The sequence below is a fragment of the Lactuca serriola genome, chromosome 9, assembly GCF_051521515.1.
Source record: "Lactuca serriola cultivar US96UC23 chromosome 9, Lser_US96UC23_V15, whole genome shotgun sequence".
Classification (NCBI taxonomy): domain Eukaryota; kingdom Viridiplantae; phylum Streptophyta; class Magnoliopsida; order Asterales; family Asteraceae; genus Lactuca; species Lactuca serriola.
In genome coordinates, this window is record NC_136416.1 from 19,438,955 (window position 1) to 19,452,606 (window position 13,652).

The window sequence follows — 13,652 nt, forward strand, 5'->3', positions numbered from 1 at the left end:
TAATCAATGATAATTTTTTAGATGCCCATTATTTACTCTTTATAGTCACTATTAGTGTGTTGGTTAACCACACGTGCTCCATTAACTAGTATAAAGTATAATGTGCAATTTCATGGGTTAGCATACAAATTCACATTTTTCCTAAAGTAACTAAGATTGTGATTTAAAATAAGAGTTTAGTTACTTTTAATCACATTATACTTATTAATGAGAATTAATTGTCCTATAAAACTCGTTCGACTAACGACCCTCCACCATACAAGAGAGCGGTGGGTAAGAGTTGATACTCAATAACAGTCATTTTATAAGCCAGTTTCTTAAGCTCCCCTTATAGTATGACTTCTTGAATGAGGTGTACTAGCAATTTGAATGGCTTAGTCTTATACATATAGTAATAATTAAACATTTAATTTTACATATAGTATAAGGTGTATTTTAAAACTTTTCAAAATACTAGGTTTATAATAAATTTCGAAATTTTATATAATTTTAAATTTAATATAAATCAAATAATATTTTACATTAATTATTAGGATTAATTAATATCTAAATCAATTATTTACACATTTAAAAAATCAATCATATTAATCAATAAAATAATTAATCAAGTCAAAGATTTATCTCTTAACTTTTAGGCTTGTAATTTATCATCAAATATGCAACAAAATCGGATTTGGAAGATATTTAAGGCGAATAATTACCAAACAAAACAGACAAGGCAGATAATTACGAAAAATTTGATCAGATCAGATCTCATGTCGTAAGCATCAATGCTCATGTCGAGAGATGCGATTAATCTGAAAATTTTAGTTTTGATAAATTTACCAATGTGCAATCGCATGAAATATAGTCATACGCTATGATACCACTGATAAGTTATGGAGCTTACAAAAACAATGCTCTAAGCGGAAAAAACATTTAACAATTAAATGATTAGGACACATGCAATCTAGAAGGATCTATGTCTTTCACATAAAGGCAACGTACTATGAACTATCAAACTACAAAGTTTTCCTATTCAAACTTGAATTTATTAGTAAGAATACATACCTTATTGATTGTTGAAGTAAACAATCAAGAATCATTTTATTGATCTTTTAGAAGCAAGCACCACAAGCATCGTGTCTCTAGTGGTTGACACCCAACACAATCAATAAGGTTATTGAGGAGAGAGGAGGGAGGAGATCAGAATTTTGGTCCAGCTCTTCTAAGGAATGAGTGCCAAAATATGAAGCCATAAGGCCTTTATATAACGCAGCAAGGAAACCCTAGATAACCCTAAAACCAATATAATAATATTATCTTGTTTTTGGTAATTATCTAGCTTCCTGATTATCCTCCAATGATAATTCTAGAACCCCTAGAACACTCCCAAAACCATCCATAGCCTAAGGAGGTTCTAGAATGTATTTTGCTCAACTATTGAACAACTACACTTTAACCCCTACACTTTTAATTAATTCTATTAATCCAAAAATCAATTCAAATTTATTTCTGATTAATTATTAATTAAACATTATTATTTCTAATTAATATATTATTTTCATAATATATTAATAAATTATTTATTTCAAATTATAGATCAGATAATAAATCAGCACCTCTTTCCAAAATATCATGTCCAATTGCTAGGTTTTAGAGCAACCCGAAAGGACCATGCTACCATCAATTCAAATTTATATCAATTATAGTTATGGGCTGAGACACATAATCCAACACTTTGGTGGTGGTGTTTACGCGTGGAAATGGCCTGCTACATAGGAATTTATGTGTACACTCCACTCTATATCGGCCGACCTAAGACCACATCGTATGTTCAAGGAACATTTTTCAATTTTTGAGTGTCACGTCAGTTTTCCATCACTATTCACTCACCAAAAGACAGGAAATTAGTACCTTTCACTAACTTTTTTTTAATATTTTATACAAATACTATACTCATTTTGTAAGGAATTAAAAACCATTAATTTTAATATATCTTTTTATAATTTTTTAATGTGTGTGTGTGTGTGTGTGTGTGTGTATATATATATATATATATATATATATATAATTTAATAAATATTAAATAAATGAAGAAAAAAATAAGGTTGACTAATCACACGAGTTTGAGAGAGTGAGCGATAATCTTAAGGGTGACAATTGATGACACGAAACGAAACGAAATTGGTCGCAACTGAAATTCGAATTTGTGTTTGTGTCGTGTTCGTGTCAAGTATAAAAAATACGACGTCGTGTTTGTGTTCAAAATTCGATACGAAATTGACACGATTTAGCAATTGTTAGTCGTGTTTTTCGTATTATGTATTATTAAGTATTAATTAAATAAATTAATTGTTATATTATGTCATCTTTATCGTGTCGTGTTTGTTTTTTTTAATCGGTTCGTTTTCGTGTTAGTTGAAAAAAAAAACGACATTATATCGTGTCGTGTTACAAAAAACATTGTTGCGTCGTGTTTGACAAAAACACCACATTTGCCACCCCTAATCCCTAACCTCCCCTCATTCGGTTCTCGCACATTGATATTGTGTTCCGGGAAGGTTCCCGCTCAACCTTCCAGATGTCCGATGGAAATAAATAAAAGTAGGATGGTATAAAAGAAACTCGGGACACTAGTTTTGATGGATTCCACTTTTGTACCCGAATCCCTTACCAGTTCAAATTGTTCGCGGCTAAAGAAAGATTGAGCTTGCAGATCGAACCTGTAATGTTACCTCTGTGCAAACCTCCGCACTCCATCCTCGGCTACATCTTATCGACTCTAGACAGTAAATTCTTAACACTCAAACAACTTCAACAAATCCACAGTCTAATCCTCACAAATGGTCATCTCGCTTCAACACCCCTTATCACCACGTTCTTACATTCTTGCTACCATTCTCGTAACCCCAGTTACGCGTTACAGTTCGTATATAACTTACCGGCGTCGTTTTCAAAACCTTCCCTCTGGGGATCCATGATTAAAACGTCTTTAGAATCTAATAACCTGCGGGATTTCTTCACTTGTTATGATGTGATGATGCGGTGTCGTAATTATGATGCAAACATCCCCAGCGTTGGGATGTTTGCTTCGATTTTTCAATATGGTGCGAAAGTGGGTGATGCTCAATTGGGGAGATTGTTTCACTGTGTTGTAGTGAAATGGGGTTTTGATTCTGATCTAGTTTTGCAAACTGGGTTGCTTGATTTCTATGCAAAAATTGGAGATTTGAGGTCTGCCAAGAAGGTGTTCGAAGAAATGTCACAGAGAGATGTGGTTGCCTGTAATGTCATGATTTCAGTACTTGGGAAGCATAGACTTATTAAGGATGCACGGGTTTTGTTTGATAGTATGCTGGAAAAGGATTCCTATAGTTGGAATTCAATGGTATCTTGCTATTTCAAGATAGGTGATATCGACTCTGCACGGCTTCTCTTCGATAAAAACCCTGTAAAAAATACGATCTCTTGGAATGTGTTGATCGATGGGTATAGCAAATCTGGTTATTTGAATAATGCTGATAACTTTGAAGACTTTGTAACTCTTTACAACAAAATGCGATCTAGTGATGTGTGCCCCAGTCAAACCATACTTTCTTTGATTCTCCATTGTTGTGCCAGTTTATGTGCCTCGCAACTAGGGAAAACAGTTCATGGCGAGATATTCAAGTGGAATTTCAACCATGATGTCGTTTTGCAAACAGGGTTGCTCGACTTTTACTCAAAGATCGGGGATTTAAGTTCTGCAAAGAAGGTGTTCGATGAAATGTCCCATAGAGACATTGTAGCCAATAACGCTATGATTTCAGCACTTAGTAAGCATGGATTTGTCAAAGACGCACAGAAACTGTTCAACAGTATGCACGAAAAGAATTCAGTCACATGGAACTCCATGATCACTTGCTATTCCAAGATAGGTGACATCGAATCAGCTCGCTTCACTTTTGATTCCAATCCCATCAAAGACATAGTCTCCTGGAATGCAATGATAGATGGTTACTGCAAATCCGGTCATCTTGAACATGCTGAAGAACTTTTCCACAAAACTGAAGTGAAAAACCCTGTGACATGGAACACCATGATTGCAGGATTTGTTCAGGGTAAGGAGTTCCTAAAAGCATTGCGTTTCTTTGACCACATGCAAGACAAGAGGGTGAGGCCAACTGAGGTAACCATGGTTAGTTTGTTAACCGCTTGTGCTCATCTTGGAGCATTGGATATGGGTGAATGGATCCATGGTTACATCAAGAAAAACAAACTCAAAATCGATGTTATTTTAGGAAATGCTCTTATCGACATGTATTCCAAGTGTGGAAGTATATCAGATGCTGTAGATGTCTTTCACAAACTTCAATCCAAGAACATTTACTGCTGGAATTCAATCATTGTAGGATTAGCAATGCATGGTTATGGTAATGAAGCGATTGATTATTTTCTTTCCATGAAGAAAGAAGGGGTAAAACCCGATGGGGTTACTTTTATTGGTCTTTTATGTGGTTGTAGCCACTCTGGATTAATCTCTGAAGGTAAAACGTATTTTTCAACAATGGAAACCGATTACGGAATAGAACCGGGAATTGAACATTTCGGATGTATGGTTGACCTTTTGGGTCGATCCGGTTTACTTTTGGAAGCGTTGGAGCTTATTACCAAAATGCCATTGAAGCCAAACGCGGTGGTGTGGGGGAGTTTGCTTCGATCGTGTCATATTCATAAAGATACCGAACTCGGGGAACACGTGACTCAACGGTTGTTGGAATTGGACCCGTATGACAGCGGGAATTACGTATTCCTTTCCAATCTATACGCGTCATTGAGTCGATGGAAAGATGTGGACAGGTGTCGGAAGTTGATGATAGAAAACGGGGTTCAGAAGGTACCCGGTTGGAGTTTGATTGAGGTGGAGAATGTAGTGTATGAATTTGTGGCAGGAGATAGTTTGCATCCGGAATTTGAAGAGATAAATGGGGTTTTGGTTGAAATTGGGAGGAGATTGAAAGAAGGGGGTTATGAGGCGGATACGGGTGGTGTGTTGCATGATATAGATGAGGAGGAGAAAGAGATGTCGGTTGGGTATCATAGCGAGAGGATTGCAGTTGCTTTTGGGCTCTTGAGGATTCCTTTTGGGAAGGTGATACGAGTGGTGAAGAATTTGAGAACTTGTGATGATTGTCATAATGCTATGAAGATAATATCAAAGGTATATGAGAGGGAGATAGTTATGAGGGATCGGAATCGGTTTCATCATTTTAAGAATGGGGTTTGTTCATGCAAGGATTATTGGTGAGTGGTGAGTAATGTATATAGCATCTAAGCAACCTAATGTGTTGTCCTTGAATTTTGAATTTTGGACATCACGTTTCTTACTCTGGAAACAATATGGTTTATTTCCGTCATGTTAGTTGTTGGACTGATTGATGGGGTGTGAAAATAAAATACTAACTTACAAACATTCCTATTGGAATGGATGGAAATTTGTTTTGCTAGGAAGATTCTTATTCAAATTTAATTATTTAGCATATGAACAAGCAATACAAGAAGATATTTTTCTCAATTTTGTTTTTCTGAAACGGGTACGTTAGATATTTGATAATTGGTCAAAACTTTTTTCAAAATGTGGGAAGTCAAACATCATTGATGTATGGAGTACAAGGTAGTATATCTTAATGACTTAACGTAGGGGCCAAGTTCAAGAGGGGTTTGTAATTGAGTAATGGCTGGAACAACATTAGCATTTAGCAATTATATTGCAGGTTGAATTTTAGTGGGTCACTATAAGTTTTTATCTCAAACCCAAAAGTTCAATCCAACACCCAACCTTAAGCCCATTGTATAGAGGTAAATCAGTTATTCAGCAGCCCAAGCCGCCGAAAACTGATTAGCCAGCAACAAGCAACCCAAGGAAGGTAACCACAATTGAAATAAATAAATAAATAAAATAATAATACTCAGGCCCCCATCTTTTGTTTTATCCCAAACCCTTTAAGCTCTTAAATAATTATATAATTGTTGTGATTACACAGGTACATGATAATGTATATAAACAATCTATGATTATATGTTAACTGTCCGCTTAATAGGTTTCTTTGTCACTAAATTCAAATCATCATTCATATGCTTTAGTTAGTATGCATAAATCATGTAGAATTCTAGAGGTTGTTTCTATTTATAAGTTTGAAAACGTGTACATTCATATTCTCTGTTCGTAAAGTTAGCTCAAGCTCTCACATATTTTTGTTTGTCCAGTAAATTTTTAATGGTCAGTAGTTGGTTTATCTACATGGTAATGTCTAATTTATCTACTTTTTAATGACAGAATTATAAATAATAATTAAAAAAAAAAAAAAACAACAACAACAACAAAACAGGTACCCGGTACCCAGAACCGGTTATGGTTACCACATTTTTAGGAGCCACCGGTTCCGGTTCCAGACAATTAGGGAGGGTACCCGCCTCACCCCCTATTTATGACACCATACTTCCAAGTTCCATCCATAGTGAAAAAATGAGTGATTCATTGTATTTTGTTTAAGGCCATGTTTGCTGTTATTATAGGACAGCTTGTATAGCATTTTTCATGCATTGGATTTAGACCAAGTGTCTGAAACAAAATTTGCAATTTTTCTTCCACCAAAAGGGGTGGATCAAGGTGAACCATGGATGTTTTGGATTCAGTTATTTAGGTTGAAAAATCAACTAAGAACATAATCTGCATCCAAAACAACTTAACCCAATTAACTTTTGAGTTGATCTATCCAGGTCTCATTCAGATAAGGTTTCTTTTTCCTTTTTCAATACTCAAAACAAACCTTAACAAACTGTAAGGGGTAATAAATAAATATTGAGAAAACCACGAATATGTAAAAACCCGAATAACTTAAAGAATGTCTCAGGCAACCTAATACTCCGTACTCTTTTATCCATTATACCTTCTCCTTTTGTCTATCAGAACTCAAAAAGCAGCAACAGCAAAAGCAAAGGCAGGCAGGCATTTATTTGTCAAATTCCCATAAAACACCATTTCCATCCTCTGCAATAAGTAATGGACACATACTTTAGTATTATAAACTATAACAAGTAGTAGTTGAACTTGAACAGAATTGAAAGTGAGTACCTTTAACTTTCTTGTTAATCCAGATTTCAGTCAGCATCCCAGCTCCAATTCCACCAACAATGCAGGACCCATAAATTGCAATGTTAGCTAACATGGATCTACGAGGAAGGAAATAGTAGTCTGGAATGTGGCGCATCTTTTTTGGAATCCGTTTTTTCACAACAGGTCCAGCATCAGCCTCATTCTTATTACCTGAATCACCAATGCTTTTCCAGTCCAACGAATCCTTAGGGCCTTCAGTCCCCATAGTACCTCAATAATAGGCTGTCAAATTTCCACTCAATCATGTTATAGTCACCACCAATTTGGAAAGGACCAATAATAAGAACTTAACAGGCTAACTGCAAGTGAGATATTTCATTCTTTAAGATTCACTGCTCAAAGTCTCATTTACAGCATACATAATCTTAAACTTGCAACTCATTGACGCAATATCACAAACACTTGGAGTGCTCTCTATTCCTTGGTTAAGAATTTACCAAATATCCTGCGTTTTAACGCTTATTTCAAGATTGAACGAAGAGATTGAAGCAAACAATAATAAATCATTTCCAAACGGGTAACACACTGACACGAAGAATAACAATTGGATAGCATCGTCTTACAAAATTCATTCCAACCTATTTGAGGTTCTAATTTTCAACAAGATTATAATACAATTAAAATTCAGCATTTACGGATTAGGATGAGATTAACAAAACCTAAAATAGTTCATGGCTAACGCATATAAGCTGCACCAGCACGAGAAAGAAGCCGATTAAAATACAATTACCACTATTTAAAAAGTCAATTAAAACCCGTAAAAATTCGAACATACCAGTTGAGAATATCACCACCGTGTCAAGGAAGAGGAGTCGCCGGTGTAAAAGCCGATCGAGGAAGAAAAGCGATTGAAACGCTTGCCTGCGCAGTATGCACAGAGCCACAGACGGGTCAAATTGTTTTCCAAGCCGCGAATAATTGTTTGATGTTTTGGGGGTCGGACGGGTACGGGTCAAAAAAAAAGAAAGTCGTGTTCGCCTTATGCAGTAAACTATTTCCGATAGGCTAAGAGCCCTTTAGTTATTATTATTTTTATTAAATGCAATATTTGTTATGATCATAATTTAATATTTTAGCAATACTAAATAGACAAATGTACGTATTTATTGGTACACTTTACACATTTTTTTATCATTTCAACGTATTTGATGATTGCCTCGTTTCTTTTTCAGTTACTATTTTTTATTCTACCGTATTACTGAGTTAAAAACAAAACGTAACACAAACCAACCCACATTTAAGTAATCCCACCCACTTGATGAATAGAAGCCAATTACGAGTGACGTTTTTATTAATTAAGATCACTGAACACTGGAAACCAGTTTCATAATCTACACATCTATATTGTGACAGACATTAAACAAACAAATACTCAACAGGATAATACTCGAGACTCATAGCCCCCTCACCTATCCTATCACTCACAAAACCGTCACAAAACACTCTCAGAAAACAAACTCCTCTTCACTGGTTCCTCCCCCACCTTCACTTGGTGGTGCTCGATCCTTCATTCCTTGCAACGCTTCTGCTGTTGCATCATCAATGTTCAACAAATACTGTAAACGCGACAGTTTTTCGGGTGCCGGATCACTCTTGAGATATATCAGAAACAGATCCGCCAACTCTTCAGTCACCTCCCATGATAATGGTGATGCTGGCACTGCCTTGTCACATGCTAACAAGTCATTCAGAGAAGAAACCTGCATTTTGTCATTGGTACCCAAACATATTTATCAATCAAACTCAGCAATCCAAATTATCAAAGATAATGAATTTTACACTTACCACCCCTGAGCTGTTCCTCTGTCGAAGCAACGAAACAGCCTGGACCAAAGAATTTGACAACCGGGTCCGTGCAAGTTCATGAACAACACCACGGGCTTTCTCAACATTAATTCCAAGATCTTCCGGAATCTTCTCGTAAACTTCCACTTCATCAAACTCTCCTGTCCCCGAAGAAAATATATCATCTACAGTCTTCTTGAAAAGATTCTGTCTTAAATTCAACGACACCATCACATCCAACTCAATCCCCGACCCTTTCAGTTCCCGTATCTCCCGTATGCTAAGCCGCCCCTGGCCCACAGCAGTTTCAAGTGCAGCCGCCATTTTCGTGCTCGTGATATTCTTAATAATCTTCTGAGCATATTCACTAGGCAATCCCACTTGTTTCTGTAACTCGTTTAGCTGCGCGACACGCGCTTTGGTCAGCTGCCCATCTGCTAATATCACCTCTGCTTGCTGCCCGAACGCCTGCTCCGCTAAGCTTCTATGCACTTCCACAATCTCTTTATCGGTCAGCCCGAGAATCCCGCCCAACTGTTTCAAAAATACATATTCGGAATCGTCTTTTTTTGTAGTGATTTGGGCACCGAACGGGACCCGGGTCACTTCTCCGGTCAGACAATAGAGTAAATAAGTCTTGTAGAGGTCGGTTCGGTCACGGTCGGGCAGGTCGTCTTTGAGGGTTATTTCGGTTTGACCCGCTTTTCCCATGTTGACTTTGTTAGATTTGACTTTTCTGAGGGTCTGTAATGGCTCCCATTCTTCATCTTCTGTTTCATCTACGGGTTTAAATTCTGCCATAACTGTCTCTTCTTCTTCACCTTCTGTGGTGCTTTCGGGTGATTCTCCTTTGATATCTGACACAAGTTCGGTTACAACCAAATTGTTAAAAGCTATCATTTTCTTGAGTTCTCTTGCAGCCTCTGTTCGACCACCTGCTGCTCGTGATCTTTGTATGTAACTTACGAAAATTTTCCGAACCTACATTTAAAAATAATATTTTAGAAAATTGAAAAAGAAAAATAAACAAGGGCAAATCCATAAAAAAAGGTAAAAAACACTCACTGCTTTGCCAGCAATAGACATGGCCACATCCCTAGTTAACCGTAAACCATATGCAGCCTTTCTAACAGCCTGTTTCACATCAGCATCATACCCGTCAACCCCTGCAGCTATAGCCTCCTTCACAACCTGAAATACAGAATTTTTATTAATTTATAACAAATTGAAACATGGCTACATAAATTGGTAAGAAAGTGGTATATTAATTACCTTTTCAAATAAAGTGCCACATATTTCTTCGTGGATCTTTTCAACCGTTTGTTTAGGAATGCAAAGCATAACTTGCAACCTCTCGAGTGATTTAACCTCAGCATCACTAAGCTCTCCATCCTTCACAGATTGTTGAAGATTTTGACGGTATATTTCTAAGAAAAGAGACGTAAAAATAAGAACATTACAAACCATTATACTCATGTTTTGAAATAAAAAAAACTTTTAAGCAACATACGTTCATGGATCTCAATGGCTTTTTCAGTATCAAAGTGCAATTCCTCACAAAGATTTTGAAGGAATGCTGCTTTACTCTCTGCAGCTTCCAAAGCACCCCCGGTTACAGATTCCGCAAGGCGTTTACGGTATACTTTTGAGGTAACATCTATTGCAATTGATTCTGCTTCCTTTTTACCCAAACCAAATATATTCCTCAATTGCCCCAATGCAACAAGCTATACAAGTATTGAACATAACAAAACAAGAAACATTAATATAGAGCCTCATATCATCTACGCAAAAGTCAAAAGTTTGATTTTACCAATATAAATGGAATCCAAAAAGGGAAAGTTTTATTTTTGTACCTTGGTGTTTTCCATACGACCAGTTGATAGAGAATCAGCAATGTATGCTCTGTAGAGGAGTTTTAGATCGTCCATTTTTCTATCACCATCATACTCACCACCTATACAAAAAGTAATAATATTGGTATTAAATACTAGAATAAGAAAATGAAGAAAATAAATTGTGATGAGTGAGAGTGAGAGTATACAGTACCTATTAAAGAAATTGGGCCCACCCCACGAGCAAAACGGTTAGCATCAGGGTGATTCTTTAATGAGACAAGTGAGTTATTGAATGCCAAAATCTTATCAAGTTCATCAACAATGAGCTTGGCATCCCTTCTGAAAAATATAATATATTTTACAAGTCATGAAAAGTGTTTTTGTATAAAAATATGTTTGACCTATTGTTGATAAAATATAAACAAAATTATATGAAATGGTCAAAATATGATATTGATATAAAAATAATAATAATAATAATAATAATAATAATAATAATAATAAAAATAAAAAAAAAAAAAGGTATGTTCTAATAAGGCGTCAAGATCACGTACGCTGTTCTTGTCCTGGACTTGAGTACATTCACACTTGTTGTAATGTTTGCTTCAACAAGCTTTCTACTATGCTCCCTAAACATATCTTCAGCTAGCTGCAATAAATCCAAACCAATAACTAAAAAACTACAATTACTTATAGAATATTAAGTTGTTTATGCTCTTTGAAATGTGTACCTCATCTGAAAGCCGACACTGTAGTTGTGCATCTCTCAGACTAATAAGATCTTCCGCATTAACATCTGATTCATGTATCAAAAGCACATATAAAAAGTTAAAAACCAACACCAAACTGTGCTTTTCCAGTTGAAAAGAAAAATCACCCCTAGTTTTGTCCTCATTAAGTCCATTAGTATAAAAGAAACAGGTAATTACCTTGGGTAATTAATTTTAGCTTGGAAGCATACAAGCGTTGTGCATTGTCACGTATAGCAACCTCAACCTGTGATTCAGTAACTTTGAACACACGTTTCCAAGGTAAAAGAAAGCCAGAAGCTTCTCCAAATACAAGTGTTGAAACATAAATCAGCTTCTGAAATGCCTGCACTGGAGACCACAACAATGATCAAGCTCTGTATCTCATTTACTCTACTAATTTCAATTTATTTTTTTTTTAACAAAAAAGGAAAAGAAACCTACCCGACGCTGTTCTGCATCTGCTTCACGATCACCGGTTTCTAACCTTTGCCTGAAGATACGCCTACCAATCTATTCAACAAACACACACACACACACACACACACACAAAGTCAATGTAGAGAAACATGTGTGGATGTAAAGAATTTTTCACCTATTAAGGCATCAATAAATCATATTGTAATTGTAGCAATACCTCCATATGCATGCTAGCTGCATCAGGATCATCAATGCCCAAGGAATTTTTGAATTTTATAATAATATCAGCTTCATTGCCCTTTAGATCTTCACCTCCAGAAGGAAGTACAGAAGTAACATATCTGGGAATAAATAGAATGAGAGAATGTTAACAAGTTTTCATGAATAGGATAGCAGAAATTAACATGGAAAAAGTGCAAAAATAAAGACTTTTTTTTTATTTTTGGTTTGAATATGAACGAGATATGATTATTAGACAGTTGCTACCCACCGGCAATATATGTCACAAAGCTCTGCATTGAAAGCTTCATTCTGTTTGCTAACACCATATCTGAAAGAAACAATTATAAAGAAAATATAAGCATCAACAATAAAAATATTCATTAGCAGGACTTGTTATGGAACGCAAATAACTCAGTTGAGTTCATATCAATTTTGAAGCAGCCTACTGATCGCCAAAGAGCAGCTTTTTGTTTGCCCATAAATGGCAATAAATTGCCCTTCGAAATATCTATGTTAATTGAACATTTTTTGTCATAGTTTAATCGTTTGGAATATAGTTACATAGAGAGGATAAAATCATGAGTCTAGAAGAATACAGAACTTGGTATAGGTTAAATGAAATAAACCTGCTAGCAATGCTTTCAATATCTTCTTTCTTCAGTGCACCAGGATCTGAACCAGCCACGTAATTGTGCAAACTCAAGGCAGCAATCTCCGGCACTGAAGAATTCAACGCGTATACAGCACCGGCGCCGGCAGCTCCCAAAACAACAGCCCCACCCAAACTAGCATTCCGGGTCCCACCAATACGTAACCCCAGTCCATACCCAGCAGCAACGGCGCCTGCAACTACAACGACAGAGCTAGCTAACCTAACAGCCGGCGACATAGAATCCACAAGTGATTGGAATGCCGACAGCTCCTTCTTCCCTCCAAACACATCGCTTACCGGAGTGGTGGTGGATGGTTGGTCAACTGATGATGACGATGCGGAGCAACGGACAGCAGGGGCGCGGCAGCTGTATCTATGCCGACGATGATTGAAGGTAAGAAACTTTGTTGTGATTTTTAGAGGTCTATGATTAAGAAATGGAGTGAACAAGATGGTGGGGTGAGGAGAAGATGATTGTTGTGTTAGAAGAATTGAAGGGTTCATGTTGTGGATTTCAGACTACCCTTTCCCCCCTTCGGTGAAGCTCCGGCGGGTTGAGGCGACGGGAGGAGGTGAGTGAAGATGGTGGGAAAAAGGATAGGGAAGAGATAGTGTGGAGAGGGCGGAGAAGAAGATAAAAGGGGGCAGGCAGGGTTTTGTAAATTACTCCGTATTCCAGAATTACCCCCTGAAGTTTTAATTTTAACACTGGTACACCCTTGACACTAATTCTTGTATCATTGCCTAGAAATAGATTTGTTGTTAATGTTTTGCATCCTTTTTACGAAATATAGATATTTACATTTACATAGGCTTAATAAAGCTTTACCAACAGAATAGTTAGTTTT

General features: G+C 36.5%; 2 protein-coding genes and 1 pseudogene across 3 annotated transcripts; 1 reads left to right on the forward strand and 2 right to left on the reverse strand.

Annotated features, from left to right (window-relative positions):
* The first annotated feature begins 2,516 nt into the window (after window positions 1–2,516).
* On the forward strand, window positions 2,517–5,472 carry LOC145074498 (pentatricopeptide repeat-containing protein ELI1, chloroplastic pseudogene; annotated as a pseudogene).
* Window positions 5,473–6,692: 1,220 nt separating this feature from the next.
* On the reverse strand, window positions 6,693–8,083 carry LOC145074235 (krueppel-like factor). 2 transcript variants are annotated; one of them, XM_079020649.1, is made up of 3 exons: window positions 7,914–8,083; window positions 7,097–7,437; window positions 6,693–7,012 (listed from the first exon to the last, which is right to left on the reverse strand). In XM_079020649.1, the coding sequence occupies exons 2-3, from the start codon at window positions 7,341–7,343 to the stop codon at window positions 6,975–6,977; spliced, it is 285 nt and encodes a 94-aa protein (XP_078876775.1). In that variant the 5' UTR covers window positions 7,344–7,437; window positions 7,914–8,083; the 3' UTR covers window positions 6,693–6,974. The 2 variants fall into 2 exon arrangements, with proteins under 2 accessions (XP_078876775.1, XP_078876774.1); XM_079020648.1 differs by having other exon boundaries at window positions 7,097–7,360; window positions 7,914–8,078.
* Window positions 8,084–8,397: 314 nt separating this feature from the next.
* TIC110 (translocon at the inner envelope membrane of chloroplasts 110) lies at window positions 8,398–13,443 on the reverse strand. Its single transcript, XM_079020647.1, has 14 exons — window positions 12,779–13,443; window positions 12,421–12,480; window positions 12,148–12,271; window positions 11,955–12,023; window positions 11,691–11,856; window positions 11,493–11,557; window positions 11,316–11,410; window positions 10,973–11,100; window positions 10,780–10,880; window positions 10,434–10,650; window positions 10,196–10,350; window positions 9,989–10,114; window positions 8,924–9,904; window positions 8,398–8,838 (listed from the first exon to the last, which is right to left on the reverse strand). The coding sequence occupies exons 1-14, from the start codon at window positions 13,306–13,308 to the stop codon at window positions 8,584–8,586; spliced, it is 3,072 nt and encodes a 1,023-aa protein (XP_078876773.1). The 5' UTR covers window positions 13,309–13,443; the 3' UTR covers window positions 8,398–8,583.
* Between the last annotated feature and the right edge of the window lie 209 nt (window positions 13,444–13,652).

Coding starts and splice junctions, on each gene's coding strand:
- LOC145074235 (XM_079020649.1), bottom strand. CDS start 7,343: ATGGGGACTGAAGGCCCTAAGGATTCGTTGGACTGGAAAAGCATTGGT. Junction 7,013..7,096: donor GATTAACAAGAAAGTTAAAG/GTACTCACTTTC, acceptor TACTTATTGCAG/AGGATGGAAATGGTGTTTTA.
- TIC110 (XM_079020647.1), bottom strand. CDS start 13,308: ATGAACCCTTCAATTCTTCTAACACAACAATCATCTTCTCCTCACCCC. Junction 10,651..10,779: donor GTCGTATGGAAAACACCAAG/GTACAAAAATAA, acceptor ATACTTGTATAG/CTTGTTGCATTGGGGCAATT. Junction 8,839..8,923: donor AGAGGAACAGCTCAGGGGTG/GTAAGTGTAAAA, acceptor GACAAAATGCAG/GTTTCTTCTCTGAATGACTT.